Below are 15,740 nucleotides of genomic sequence, written 5' to 3' on the forward strand. Positions count from 1 at the left end.
AAGAATGGACCTCCTGGAGGACCCTCAAGGGCTCCCTGGGATTTCTGTAGTCTTAACACTTGACTCCAGTGACACACAGATGCCATTCAAGAAGCCAGGAGGCTCTCTGGGACTTGAGGAGTGGGCAGGGATGGTGTTCTGATGGCTGACTGTGGAGTGGCTGTGGTAGATGCCCCCCAGGCTGGAGAGAGCACCAGGAGCCCAGGCAGAACACAGGGTTGGCACAGGACGTAGTAAATATCCAGCCCTCGATGAAAAGAACCCCTTTAGAGGCCAGGAGGCCTGAAGAAAAAGTCCCTGGTGGCTAAGGCAGGCTGCCAGGGGCAAAATAAACTAAGATTGTCAAAATATGCTATATGGGGCTAGCAAATAGAGAGGACAAACCCTGGTGCCTCGAGGAACCGGTGCAAAACAAAACCACATGTTACTTTGCCACATTCCCAACAGACTCCCCTAGGGAGGCAAAACCCCCCAGGAGTCAGTGCATTCCCATTATTTTCAAACTTAACAGGGAGGCGAAGTATGTGTGCCCACTCCTCCAACCATCTTGCGGGATCCTGTCTTTAGTGCCCTATGGAATTCAGGTGTCCTGGGGGACCCCATCCCAGTGGGACACGAGAAGTCAAAGGAGGCATCAAGGAGAGCATCATCAAACTCAGGTTTTCCCAGGCTGGGCTGCCTGCCGCTCCCTGCCAGTGACTGGGGGTAGTAGGGGAAAAACAGCCCCTACAACTAACCGCCTATGGGGACACAGGCAAGAGAAGAGGATCCTGCTGGCTCCTGTGACTGCATCAGGAATAGAGTTGACCAGGTCGAAGCTTGCTGGGTAGCGTGGGAGTGCGTTCCCTATGCTGCCCCAAAAAATGAAATGGCCCCACCTGGGTGCCTAGTGGACATGGGCACCTACTAAGAAACAAATTAAGGAATGTGCGGAGGCCCCATTCCAAAGAGAAGCAGCTAACTGTGGAAGAAAGCTGCTCATCTAAGATGCATGTGATGAGCCAGGGATTGACCCATAAGCCCTCGCTTGTGCTGGAAATTAAGATATGTGCCGTGGGCCTCTTTGTAGTGCCCCATGAAGGAAAAGGTGCACCACCAATGTTTTAGTGGATGTTTGGGGGATGCATGGCATGCAGAAGCTCCCAAGAATTGATTGTTGACACTACCCACATTAACTTCAATTGTGGATCACAAAATATATTGCATAGTGGTACTTTCCCCATTGACTTCACAAGTACATTTGTGAATTATAATGTGTGACTGCTTTAACTAATGTGGTGACACCCTAACAAAGCCAGTAAGCCTGCTTTGTTGATAATGACAATAATTGGTGAGGGTGTTGTGGTTGTAGTGTCCAGGACCCACTAGAAGTGTAACAGGATATTCGGGTGTCACCAAAGGTATTTTCACCTACCTGATTGTACATATTTGTAAAAATGAATAGCATTTAGTAGTGTGTGCACTGACTGAAAAATGATTTATTGAGTGTTGATGTGTAGCAACCAGCTGCAGTTACCAGCCCACAGCACCTCCCCTGAGTAGGGCATGGGCTGCTCCACGTCGCTACCCTGGACGAGTCAAATGCAACAATGGGATACATGGTTTCCAGTAAAAAGACAGATGCAGACTTACTACTTATGAAGGACTCACATCCTTCACAACTAATAATGTGATTTCTTAAAGATGAAAAATTAAAGTTGATATCATTATTGATACATGGGAACAGCACAAGTACTGCAAACAGAATCTAGTGTGGACAATCAGTGGCGTCAATGGAAGCAATGGTATGAGCTGACAAAGTATGCATTAGGAGCAAAACAAGACAAGGCAGTATGCTAGACCATAACATATTGATTTGTCTTTTAGCAATTAAAACAAATTGTTCTGTAATTTTGTGAGGTTCAAATCATAACAACTTCCTAGGCTTGGGTCCCTGAGTTCCAGTAGTGATTCAGTAATAGTACACAGAAGTCAAAAGGTTAATAACTGCTGTTGTAGAGGATTAAACCTCAGCTTCTGTTGCACTTTAAGAATCAATGTTCTTTTGTATTCCTGCTTTTACAGGATGGTGTGAGTCTGTCTCATTGTAAGTGAAAGACTTGATTTAAGTTTGGAATATTGCCTTGAGACACCATGCTTGAGCAGGTGAATGATGGCACTCTAGTGCTGATCAGAAATTATAAAGAAAAATGTGATGCATATTTAGGTGTCACCGGTATGCTCATGCAGAAAGCCCATTGACCTCTCCCACATCCCACAGAGATGTGCTGAGAAACAATCAATCAATAAATCAATCAATTTTATTTATTTATGATAAGGAACTCCCATGGAGGCCCACATAAAACATATTATACAGACAAGAGAAAGACCATGAAATAACCTAAAACCTCACGAGCAGTTTGCATACCCCAGTTCTTACAAAATAATTCAATACTTTAATACAATTTTTAAAAACTGTAAAAAAAAAGTTAAAAATTCTACACCAAAACGATACACTTGAAGGGACAAAAAAGGCCTGAAGTACTTCTGATAGAGTACGTAAAGAGAGTTGAAGGCAGATTGGGTGTAACCATCTACGACAATATGCCAGCAAGGCTGGGCAAAAACAACATGGTTCAGGTCTTGGATGCCATTGTGACAGAAATTACAAATCGCCGGAGAGCCATACCTTCTTGTCATTAATATACTGAGTGGGAGCAACCCTTGCCGTAATAGAAGCCAGAACCGTCTAATCCCATGTGGCAGGTGCCAAATAAAATAGGGCTGCATTTCCTTCAATAGTACAGTATCTATTACAGTTTGGAAGCCCTGCCTGTGTGCACAGGCCTTTTTATCCAAGCAAATGCCTACAGACCAAGTTGCTTGTCTAAGGATGGCTTTAGCTGTAACAGAGAGAGTGTAAAAAACAAAGTCAGGATCTAAATCAGAGTTAGGATCTAAATGTAGGGACTATGACATATGTGAAATTCCTGACAATAGTGTATTTTGCCCTTCTACTAGCCAAGATGTCTTTCTTTAACAAAGACCTCAAAGAATCGTCACCCCTTATCTCCAGACTAACCACCCAGCTTATAACCCCAGCCAAAACTATTTTCCCTAAAAAATGTATGAGTTTACCCTTTCTAGTCTCTGTGTTCTCAATGACCAGCTGAATTTGTAATACTTACATATCTTCCTGCCATGGAAGCACAGAATTTTACTTTTAGAGCAGTTTATTTTTAGAAAGTGGGCCTCTGTAAACTGGTGTAAGGCCTGCAGGTGGTTACTTAACCTTTTTGGCATGCGATCCAAAATGATTATATCATCAGCAGAAAGTAAACAGGTTATCAGCCTCCCCCTCCCAATGTGGGGGCAAAACCCTCGCTCCTTGTTAAGTAGCAGGGTAAATCTGAAATGTACAGGGAAAACAGCAAGGGACCAACATACAACCTTGTTTTAGACCATTCTGGGTTGGGATTTCATGAGACAAGCCACTATCTCCACTTAACAGCACCCTACACCAGGTAGAGGAATGGAGTGCAATCACCAAATCTAGCAGGATACTTGGCGTACCTAATCTTGAAAGCTTTCTCCGTAGCGTGGCCCGATCTACTTTATCAAATACCATAGAGAAATCAAGAAAGGCTGCAAAAACCACCCCCTTTCATGGAGACCTATTTCTCATATATTATCTGGAGGGCCGAGATGTTACCAATTGTTCCATGTTTTTTTCTGAAGTCAGATTGCCCCAAAGGGATGATTTTATTTCTTTCTGCCCAGTCACTGATATGGTAAAGCAAGCATTTAGCAAATATTTTGCCAACCACATCAAGTAGAGTGATCTGGCAGTAGTTCCCAGGGCAATTACGGTTCCCCTTCTTAAATAATGGAACAATAATACTGCCCTTCCAAGACAAAGGCCTTTTCCTACTTGTATAACAGCACTGAAAGACCTGGAACAAGATTTTACTCCAATTAAGAGCATCATGTTTAATAACCAATTTAGGAATTTCCTCTGGACCCATTACAGCCGAACTACACCTGAGAAACAGCTGAGAAACAGAAGCAGGTATTGAAAGATATGAGTTCAGATTTTCAACAGTGCTACATTTGTGCCAGTGTTTGCAGGAGGCGGACACTTGTGGCACTTATTTTGGGGGGCCAGAACTTACTTTTCATTTACCAGAATTAGAACCAGAGCAAAACAGAGAAAAGGGAAAAGGGAGAAGGAAGAGTAAGATAGGAAAACTGTGACAAAGGGATGACATAAAATCTGTAATTGGAAAATTAAGGAGGCAAGAAGTGTAGGTGGGAAAAAAGCAGCATGAAGTGGAATAAAAACTAGGCAGTCCTGATCTTCAGCAACCACAGACTTTGGGAATGCGTTGGTAAGCTACTGAGAAAGACTTCGGGTTGCTGTGCTTATTTTTGATCAAATAAGCACTGGTTCATAGGCATTAAATTGCTGGGTTGAGAAGCTCACTAGTATTAGAAGTGTCCTTGGCCTAAGGGATAAGATAAAACTGTAAACATTAGGAGCCTGAGCTTGCTACCCGCACTCATGAACAGCTGGGTATTTTAATTTGTACTTTTTCCTGACCCACAAGTTTGTTCCTCTATTTATTTTACTTCTTACTCCACATTCTCTCTTTCACAGGTCACATTGCAGTCCCTCACAGTGTAAGATAGTGAATAGGAAGTCTAAAGGGGACAAACTCCATAGGGTCGGTGACTTCTCAGTAACTTCCATCCCGGATGTATTTTTCATTTCAAGAGGTTCAGTTCCCCAGGCACAGGGTCAAAGGAAAGTCACAAATGAGTTTGCTAGTAGGAAGTCAGGCTTATAGTCCAACATATTAAGAAGATTAAAATATATCCCCAAAATATCCTGTGCTGTCTTGGCTAGAAGTGATGTGCCCACCTTCCTTCACAAAGAACATTTTTGTGTACCCTACCCCATACCTATTCCCTGCTTTTTCATACACATCAACATGGAGTGGCAGCTGCTACGTCAGACTTGTCCTTGCTGTGCATGACCTCTGCAGTCATCAAGCCAATGGCAGTAGCAGAAAGTAAACAGGGCTTCAAGAGCTGCTCACATTGCGTAGTTTGCACTCCTTGCCCATCCCCGCCCCTCAGTCACTAGTAGAGGGTAGTTAAGGGCTTCATTACAAGGTCTCCGTTATTTTCCCTTATCACTCCATCCACCTGAAGTTACTGATCGCTGGAGCACTGGAAACACTGGTGGCAGTGCTAACAGAAGTTACAGGTGGCACACTAGTCGTCCCCTTAGAAATAAAGAATTACCAGAAGAATTTGTGATTTTGGCCCTGATTTCCCTGGTAATGTCTCTTTTTCTCCAGTATGTCACATACAGATTCTGTCTGTTTTCAGCAAGTTTATCCTGATTCAGCCAATAACTCCTGTTACTGGCCTAGCCGGGATTAGTGGGAACTTTATAATGCGGCCCCAAGACCATGGCTATGGACTACCGGATGATGCCATTTAAGGGTCAAGTAGTGCATGGTGTCTCTGCCACTTCTCGTGAGGTTCATTATTGTCAATTTCCCTTATTTTATGGCAATAGGACATTTACTTCATTGTTTCCCTTTTTTAACCATGCTTGTTTTTTGTGTACTGCTTATTTACCCTATTTTGTGCCTGAACCATCATATGGGTATAGGTTGACCAGTGTTAAGCAAATTTGCCAATTGCTGAACCACTGACAGCAGCCTCTCCTATTAAACGAAACCTTCCAAGAGCCTGTTGTGGCTTGCCTTTAAATAATGGTCAAGTAAGATGCTTGTGTGCGTCTTCTCCTGCTCCCATAATTAGGTATTTCCACATCTACCTCTGAGAAGCACTACACTCACTAGAAAACTTGGAAATTCACCAATATTTATTTAGGGGACAGGTTCTCTATGTGCTTCCAAAGACATAGTAGGGGATCCTTTCTCCTGTACAGCAACACATACCAATCTGAAGGCATTTTAAATGAATGTCCTCTGAGTCACCCCAGGAATCACCCTAATCACTGTGTACAACACACCCCTATTACTTAGCATCAACCTTTGGAAAGGGTGTTCTTCATCTTTATCCTTATGAGTTGCATCAGAAGAGTGAGCTTATTTCTACTAGTGTCAGACTCAAAATCATCATCATTAGTGTCCAGTGGAGAAGACCTACCTTTCTGGGGGTAATGAAGGTCCACTTCTTCCAAGATAGTGTTGGTTATCAACAGACATCTGTTAATAGCGATTTGCTGCACATGTAGAGCCTCCATTTTGGGCAAGTAAAATCAGGGATTTGATCTGAGTGTTTCCAGAAGGTAGCATGTGTGTGATTTTATTGTTTAGCATTTGCTTTGTGGCAGTGTACTAACATGGAGCTAAAAGGTTCTTAACAGAAGCACCACAAACAGAAGAACACTTAGGCAGCTCAGTGTGACTATCCTACTGATGACTTTGGCATAGAAACAAACCTAACATTCCTATAGGCCAAGGTTGTATGCCGCTGTATTGAGGTCAACAAAACAGACCTACTATAATCATGTATACAGTACATCTCCCACCACTACATCATCAAAGTAGTATATATATACTATTTTTAACTCTATATTTACTGACCATTAGGTGTAGTGGCTAAGTCAACGTAGTAGATGTTATAATGTTGTCTTGCAATCTATTGCATGTAATACAGTTAGCAATACTTGAGGAAAGGGTGTGCGTTGAGACAGTCTCATGTCTTATGTCTTCTACTGTCTTTCCTAGTCACCCTGTTTTTTAATCATGTGTACTTCCCCTCGTTGTCTGGTTATACTTCTCAGTTGGTGGCTTACATCTTTATGTTCTTGATGGGGACTGAAATACAATGAAAATGCCTTGTCTCAATGTGCAGGACGAGTGGATAGTGCGGTTCTTGGAAACGATGTGACGGAGTACACCCTGAGCAGCCTGCAGCCAGCCACTGAGTACGATATCAACCTGAACAGCATGCGCGGGCACGAAGAAAGTGAACATGTGTCTATCGTCATCCAGACAGGTGAGGAGTGGGTAGGATTATACTACAAAAGCTGCCTGGAACAGTAGGCCCATTGCTCTGTAGAATGACTGCATGTGAAAGTTTGCTTAATTTAATGCAGATGTGTTTGCACTATATTTCTAATATTTTGATGAATGATGTCAAAAGTTTGGTGGATGCCCATCAAACCCAACTGTACACCAAACCTTTAGTGCATCGAAAGGAACCACCATGAAAGCAGTTTATTTCAATGTATGGAGAAGACAGCTGTGCTGGCAGCCATTTCTAAATTTGACAGGCAGAGTACCATTGAGATGTTACAGGCTATGTCCTCTGTTATCCTGTCAGACACTTCTCAATCTGCCAACATCTAAGTCGTGAATAAAGTTTCTCTATAAGTACATACTTTTTAACACCGCCCCACCGCTATTTTTTAAAATGACTAGTTGAAGCCTATATTCTTTAAATGTAGGGGCAACACCCTGCTAATTAAAAAGAAGAATGCCACTACCACTGTATCAGAATCAATACCCTTTAAACCACAATGAGCTGTCAGGCATTGGGAAGTGCTTCCAAATAAGTTTTGAATCAGTCCTAGCTGGGAAAGAAAAGACACGTTAGGTGAAGTTATTTCTTTTTAAGTAGAAGTGACTAAAGAGATCACTCTCACACATCTAGCAGATGTACTTTGATGACAACAAGAAACAGGTAAGCACACTGTGCCTAGGTTCAATGATTAAAGTTCAAGTAATTGTATCCATATATTTATTGACTGACTAGATGCGTCACAAAATAAATAAAATATGCCATTCTGTGCTCATTCCGTTCTGCCAATTTTGCCATCCTATATTTTACCACCTTTGCTGACATGCTTTTCTTCCGCTCTTCACATGCGCTAATGGCCTATTCATTTTCTTACAGCTCTGGACAACCCAATGGGCTTGATGGCAACTAATATCACTCCAACAGAAGCTGTTTTGCGGTGGACCCCACCTCAGACTGATGTGGAAAACTATGTCATTGTGCTAACACACTACCCGGGTGAGGATTATAGTGTTTTTATGTCTCCTGGGTGACAATTTTCCTTTGTACAGTGGTAAAAACGTGAAAGGGAAGCTTCCATCAAACACAATCGTGGGTATGTTGGCTTGGACCATGGAAGGTGCACCACCCTTTACCTAAAGTCCATGCCCAGTGTAACTACATCTATTGGGTCGGTACATCTATGTAAAACCTGTCTTTTGTTTGTTCCTGATTACTGATTCAGAATGGCTGATGCAAGCCTGGTGCAGAAAATTCACACTTCATAATGCCCATGACGCGGGTGTTTCTGCTTGAAGAAAGTCCCAGTGTTCTCTGCTGTGAGAAGCTTCACTTTCCACAAAAAGCTATGTCTGAAGAGCAGCTTGAGAAGGGCACCTAAAAGAAAACCAACGCAAACCTGTTCTACAGTATGAGACAGTTGATATAGATATCGCATCCGGAAAATGTATATAAAAGTGGGATCCAAACCACCCCAGTTTGTTCAGTTTCTATGTTTTTCACGACCAAGAAAGGCAGTGGTCTGCAAAGTACTTGAAGGGCTTCTGTATGAGCAGGGCTGGGGACTGCCTGACAACCTCCACCATAGGTGAGTGGGCATCACCTGAAATTTTTACTTTTTGCTGAAGTAGATGAGGGCCTGAGTAGTGCCTAGAAGTCTGCCCCTGCCTACTGAGGAAGGAAGGAGTGTGTCTGGCCCTGCAGGAAGAGACTGTCCAGAAGGAGAATTCCAGCATGTTCCCAGTGCAAAGAAAACTCAGACTAAGTGGACTCCCTGAGAGAGCAAAGCCAGAATTGATCAGTTCTTGAAGTGGGTCACCTGTCTCTCGCTGCGCCTCCCATTGAGATTTGTACCCAAAAGACTGCTTAGATTTTACAATTTGTGTGTCCCCCTGGCAGCCGCTCTGGGTTTAGGAAGGCTAGAACTGCCCAGAACACACACTCCCTTACCCATTGTGCCGGTGGGAGTTGCAATCAGCAAGAAAAGAACCACAACTGTGAAACATATCACGATTGCTACGACAAGACGTGCTGAGCTACATTTGGCCAGTAACTCTGTTCAGAATGGAGGCCCTGGAGGCTGAACTCTGGGTCTGTTCTTAGCTCTCCCCACCTCAACAGTTAAAGAACCTATAAACGAGTACAGGGGACTGCCAGCTGAGGTTTAAACAGCGAACCTTCGATGTGTTGACTCAAACACAAGGAGTTGAGACTGTTTTTGCCCACATCAACAATGGGGGATAAAAATTAGCACACTGATAATTTATCTGAAACTTTGGGGGACATAATAATCACCAGTGCCTAATCCATCCTCAGTCAATGACTACTGAGGACTATAACTAATAGGGTCGAACAGGCTGGAGTGAACACCGGGGGGATTGGGGATGCACTATTCACAGATTGGATTGTGTGGGATTTTGGATTACTGTGTCATTGAAAGTAATTTCTTTCACAAAAAGAACCAGCACTGGGTTGGACATTAAGTTATTGTTGCTGTTGGTTGATTGCTGCGTTCTGAGCCCTTGCCCCCTCACACTACCTCCTGTAAAAACTTGTGACCTATTGTCCATGATACTCTGAGAGTTCAGTGTGGAAAGGGTTGTACTTGGCCCACTTTGCAGAGCCCTAGTAGGACAGAACACAGCACGTCAGTGGCAAAATTACCTCAGCCACCATGGTTACGCCCAGTTGCCCCTGTCTGCCCTAGAGCCCCCGCATCCCCCCAATAGAGGTCTGACAACCACAATCCAGGACTTCAAATATGATGCAAGAATTAGTTGCTGATTTGTGGCCTTGCCCACTTCCGGGGTCAGTACACGATCGGGCATGGTCGCCACGCCCCTTAAAAAGAGAAGGGAGACAGCACGTGCCGCCACGAGCGCACCACTCTTTTTGCCTCCCCAGGACAGGATGGCCATGCCTGGCACCATTCCCAGTGCACAGAGGCCGAAGTGCTTCACATGACCTCGCCCCAGTGGCGTAGCGTGAGTTGTCAGCACCCGGGGCAAGGCAAGTAATTTGCACCCCCTAACCCGGGGCAAGGCAAGTAATTTGCGCCCCCTAACCCGTGGATTTAGTCTCTTCCAAGATGTTGCGCCCGGTGCAGCCGGCCCCCCCTGCACCCCCACGCTACGCCACTGCCTCGCCCAACTGCTAGTTGTGTCTTGCAGTTAAAATTGCACTGCTATGCCTCCTTGTATTCTACTGACACCGGCAGTACAGCACAGATTACTAGTACCAAGAAAGCCAAACATGGTAAATTAACAGCACCATTTTGTCTTTATCCTGATTCACATATTCAAAAAACATTACCAAGCCTTACTGCGTCATATAGGACTGAATTCATACAAAAAGTTGTAAATCTCTACCATCAGAGTTAATCCATTCAATGAGTATAGAATAACGACTTTTTGCAAAACAATTACCCGAAGTACTCTTGGAAAACTGCATAAATCGCAAGTTCCAGGTGTACTTTGGAAATCTTTTTGTGAATTCCTTTTCAGTCTTTGTGTTTGCATTTCCGCTGGCATTCTTTTCTCTACTGGAAAAATATATTCCGTGTCGAAATCCCCCTTCTCCTTAACTACCACCATTTCTGGGAAAGTTACCCTTCCTTTAAGACTACGGAAGGGCATTTACTCTAGATTCTATGTCTTGACAGGAGAAAATCTACGACTATTTCCAGGGGAGGAAGGGGTCGGAGAGGAAATTAAGAATACCCATGAATTTGCCTGAGTTTCCAAGAACACCCTGCCCTGAAAGGACCTATCCCCACCTGCTGAATGTTACTTACTCTCACATAATATTACACGTATCATGGGGTAATACTATGCGGTCCTTAATTTGTGCTTGTTGTTTCCGGTGCTGAGCACCGGCACTTATTTTTGAGGGCCAGGGCTTATTTTTCTGCCTCAAGCATTTACTGCGAGCAAAATACATACATGGGAAAGGAGGAAGAGAAAAACGAAAACGCGTCACAAAGGGAGCACGTAGAAAGATGCTACATTGAGCTGAAAGGGCGGAGTGTGGCTTTATGTGGATTAAAGAAGAGATGGCTTTAGGATTCCGCCGCCTCAGTATTCCGTGTTCCCACAGTGCGTGTTTAAAAGCAGGGCTTTGGGCACCGGCACGTTTTTATTTACAAGTTAAGCACTGATATTATGTGTAAGCAGAAGGATTTATGACAGCAAGACCATCTTCTGTAACTGCCTTACGTTTGTAAATCCAGCCCTTTCTGTGTGTAAATCAAATTTAAATATGCAAATCGCTTTGTGAATCTCGCCTAAAATGTCTATGATGATAGCGGTGTTGCTGTTAACAAAGAACATTATGAGGATCTGCTGATCAGAGCTTCGATGCTTGGCACGTCTAACTCCGCCTTTCACCCTTCATAAGGTGAGGAGAGCGTACTTTTGAAACCCCTGTGATCAAGGTCGAAGAAACAATTCAGTTCCCTGTGTGAGCTTTATAAATAGTTATTATGTGCGTGACTGGCCTGTTTACATAGGTTCTAGGGACTTGAGTCTTTCGAATTTCAGGTTTCAGGGAAAGCCAAACACAGCTCGTCTCCCTAGAGCTTAGTTCATTTCCATTCAGCACTTTTCATCATCCACGTTTTCTTGCCACTCTGGAGACTCCATATTGTATGCAAAAAGCTTATCCATAGTGCTAATCTCTGCATAAATGTCGAAGCGTGCATATCCACAAAATAGTCTCTCCCTTCCGTGAGTTCTTATAAATGTCTAATCCATCTCTTTCTTGAAGACATCTCAACCCCCTCTAGTATTGAAGGCAGAAAGCTTGCAACATCTGTTCAATTTTCAAAGAACTAGTTAGACATCCTTTTATACATTTTGTTGTCTTTCTCCCTTTGATAAGATGTTAAAATTGTTTTAAGAAGCTTTTTGAAACTGCTTGATAAGCAGATTGTCAGGTATCTGTTTAGTGTATGTCAGATCCACTTTGGAAGATTGTTTTTGACTCTTGTCATGTCATTTTAGGTCTGTCTTGACAGTGCAGCAGTAAAGTGATCTATTGCTTTCAATTTTCGTAAAAGACACATTTAGTTGACATTAACTCCCCCCAGAAGAGTATTGTCTGTCGGCTTATTTAACTGGCTGTTTGATATTTTTTCCGCCTCTTATGGAGTGCTTGCATTGCAGTGCTCCAGGGACTATTTTACATTTCAAAATCACTCTGACTCCTAACACATTAAAAATCATTATTTTGTAGATGCATTGTGGATAGGAAACAATTGTCTTTCTAGTGTGTTTTTTTTCACTACAGAAGAGTTTAAAATATTTTAGTGAGGGCTCAAAATACAAGCCTGGCCTTTTGGCTGTACTCTTCATTTTTCCAATAGAACAATTGCTACAGTGATTTATATGCAGGTATTCACGCTATCCTTAAACATCGATTCACCAGGTGAGTGAGCAATTAATGAGTAATTGTGACAAAATCTTTAAATTATTTACATCAACATTTTGCAGAACTGACTTTAGCAATAAAAGTCCACTGCAATACCTATGCAGGCTTGCCAAATGTGTATGATTAAGAACTGTTGTGGGGCATATTTGATGAATGGATGGTGAATTAAGGGGCCATATATATGTTTGGTTGTATTTCAACATTTGGTATCCCCTAAAATGTATACATTTATATTTTATTTAGAAGGTTTTGTACAGTGCTAAGGTACATTGGATAGTACCGAAATAACCCGATTGTGAATAGCGTAAACTAACTGCTTTCCCAGGGCATTGGAAAATTTCACATTAATGGGAAAAATCTGCAGATTTGGTGTGGTAAAATTGAGTCCACACGTTATCCTTCCAACCAGAAAATATTCATAATGAAGGGGGATGTAAATTGCCCCAGGACAAATCTCATTAATGTTTTTTCATTGAACTGTTTTACCACTCCCTGTTCAGTGTAGAATATTAATATTTAAGCCAGATACCCTGTTACATAAATATAGTGTCCTAAATATCTACAAAAATATTGCCCCATTGAAATTAGTAATAGAAAATCTACAGCCAGTGGAATCATATGTCACACAATATTTTTATATGCCGTATTCGTAACTACTGGCAGCAAATGTGGTTGTGCAAAGTGAGTCCCGAAGTCCACGTGACTGTAGCAATGCTTCATTTTAGCTGGTGGTTCTCTGTGCTCGGTACTGGCACTTAGTTGACAACACCAGCACTTATAACAGTCCTCCACATGGTGGGGAGACTGTTTGCCTAATTTTGAGATGAACACAATGCTTGTTTACCTATTCAATATTCTAACACTGCTGCCCATTCTTATAGCTTTGAGTGGCCTTGAATAGCCTGCATCGTCACACATGTAGGAGTGTGATAGTAAATGTGTTGCTACTGTCCTTGGCAACGCTGGCAAGGACAATGTATAGTGCAAGCTGCAGTGCCTCCTGACGAGGACCTTGGCACTTATGTTTTTTACAAATTAAGCACTGGAGTGTAGTAAACAGACAACACAGGAAACAAAATAAGTTTTCATCACCATTCCTGAAATTTCTAATGTCGTAGTTTGACTCTTGCTCTAGGCAAGACTGCTGGTTTAAGGATGACAGTACTTATATTTGTAGGCGGCTATGCCAATCCTACAACACATCGTAACTGTCATCCCAACCCTCCAGGCTCACAAGCAGCACCTCACCAAAAGCCCAAATAGTAAAAGGTGATTTGTGGCAGCCTTTACGCATGGACTCAAGAGTATGACATGTCAGGGAGTCTCGTAGTTAAACGGAGATGACCCCTTTCTCATATTAACAACATGTTTCAATCAAACACAGGTAATGAAGAAGATGCAGTAAGGTTTCAATAGGTTTTATTTAACAAAACTGCAATCTACAATAAGTTGCATGTGCTGCAATGATTAGGATAATGAACAATGCAAGAAACAGAATGGTAAAGACAAGAGTCATTAATACAAAGACCCCAACCATCTTGCAATGACATGGAATGACATGAGATATGAAATATGTCCTAATACCCTAATGTCATGTACCTAATCTCTAACGTAAACGAGAGCTAGGTGTGTTAAATCTAATCTGCCAATGCCATGTCGATGAAAAGAGCCCCCCAACCCTTGTTTCCTTGGAATGAGGTCTCTAGATCAGACTCCGTAGGGACACGAAGACTGGGTCAGCATCAAGGCGACATGCAGCATCAATAGCAGCGATGGCTTCTGATCGGAATCCCTCTGACTATCTATCTAAGTGAGGTGCATTTATACAGGTCTGCTCGGACCCCTAATGTAGGTCTGTTCCCAAACAATAGATAACAAGAGGTGCTTGGGACGACACCTACAGTTTGTTTATCTTTGTCGCTTCATATTGATGCCTTAGTGCGGTGGCACTGATAACATGAAACTTAACATTGGCCTGCATGTAGGTATTGTGAGGGTGGAAGACTCCATCCTTCATCACTCCACTCACACCCGCGCAAGCCGCTGAATATTGATGTTTGGTACCTACAGCTGGTTTTGCTGAACAATCAGTGTAAATGACAGCTTGATATCTGTCAAGTGGCAAAATATCTAGAGTAGCAGGGTACAACTGTTTGTATTGGAGAAATCCTTGTGTCTGAAGTTTTGGATCAAAAATGTAGTCAACATCGGTGGCAGTCAGGGAGGTTGCCCACTGAATCCAATGTGCATGTAATGCTTTAGCATTAGGAACGCTTGCTTTGGTGACGGCCTCTAAGGCTGGCACTGGGGTAATGTCAATAATGCGTATCCCTTGGGCAAGTGGCCTCTCCTTAATGACAGCCATCTGAACTGCAGTCAGAATTTTTTCTGTATGTGCAAAACGTTGTTCTGCATTAGAGTATAAATGTGATTTATATGCTATGGGCACTGTGTCGCCCTCGTTAAAGGTGACATAACTGAGCCCAATGGCACCAGCAATTATTCTGATGACCACATTTCCTAAAGATGCATGTGTGTTCAACTGTCCAGTGTCTGCTAGAAAAATCAGGGCATATTAAGTCATAAAGTGGCTTGATACATTGTTCATAGTCAGGAATGTAAGTTCTGCCAAAGTTGAAGAAACCAAGTAAAGACTGTAGTTTCTTGAGAGTGTTGGGTAGGTGCAGTTGAGCACATTTTTCTAGAAAGTGCAGGGCCAAGCTCTTCCCCTTGTTTGATAGCTCGTATCCCAGGAACAATACACTGAGAAAAGTTATTTTAGTTTTTCTAAAGTTGAATTTGTAGCCAAGGGCTGCGAATCCTAAAACGATCCGATCGACCCTGGCAAGATGAATGTTGAGGTCATCCTCTGTGAGATAGATGTCATTCACATAGGACAACTCCTCGGGATCAATATCGTGTAATATTGATGTTACACGGGCTGAGAACAGTCCTTGTCTGTTTTGTAGCCTTGGGGCAAACGGCAAAAGCTCACCAAAAACCCAAATAGTAAAAAGTGATTTGTGGCAGCCTTTACGCATGGACTCAAGAGTATGACATCACAGGGAGTGTTGTGGTTAAACAGAGAGTACCCCTTTCTCACATTAACAACATGCCTCAACCAAACACAGGTAATGAAGAAGATGCAGTAAGGTTTCAATATGTTTTATTTAACAAAACTGCAATCTTCGATACGTTGCATGGGCTGCAATGATTAGGATAATGAATAATGCAAGAAACAGAATGGTAAAGACAAGAGTCTTTAATACAAA

General features: G+C 42.7%; 1 protein-coding gene across 1 annotated transcript in view; it reads left to right on the forward strand.

The window, feature by feature from the left end:
• Positions 1-15,740, forward strand: part of TNR (tenascin R) — an 847,456-nt gene that overhangs the window by 766,850 nt on the left and 64,866 nt on the right. Inside the window, exons 15-16 of the mRNA XM_069231566.1 lie at positions 6,877-7,020; positions 7,921-8,040. Coding sequence (XP_069087667.1) covers positions 6,877-7,020; positions 7,921-8,040 — 264 coding nt within the window. The remainder of the gene's footprint in view (positions 1-6,876; positions 7,021-7,920; positions 8,041-15,740) is intronic.

The sequence above is a fragment of the Pleurodeles waltl genome, chromosome 4_2, assembly GCF_031143425.1.
Source record: "Pleurodeles waltl isolate 20211129_DDA chromosome 4_2, aPleWal1.hap1.20221129, whole genome shotgun sequence".
In the NCBI taxonomy this organism is placed as follows: Eukaryota; Metazoa; Chordata; class Amphibia; order Caudata; family Salamandridae; genus Pleurodeles; species Pleurodeles waltl.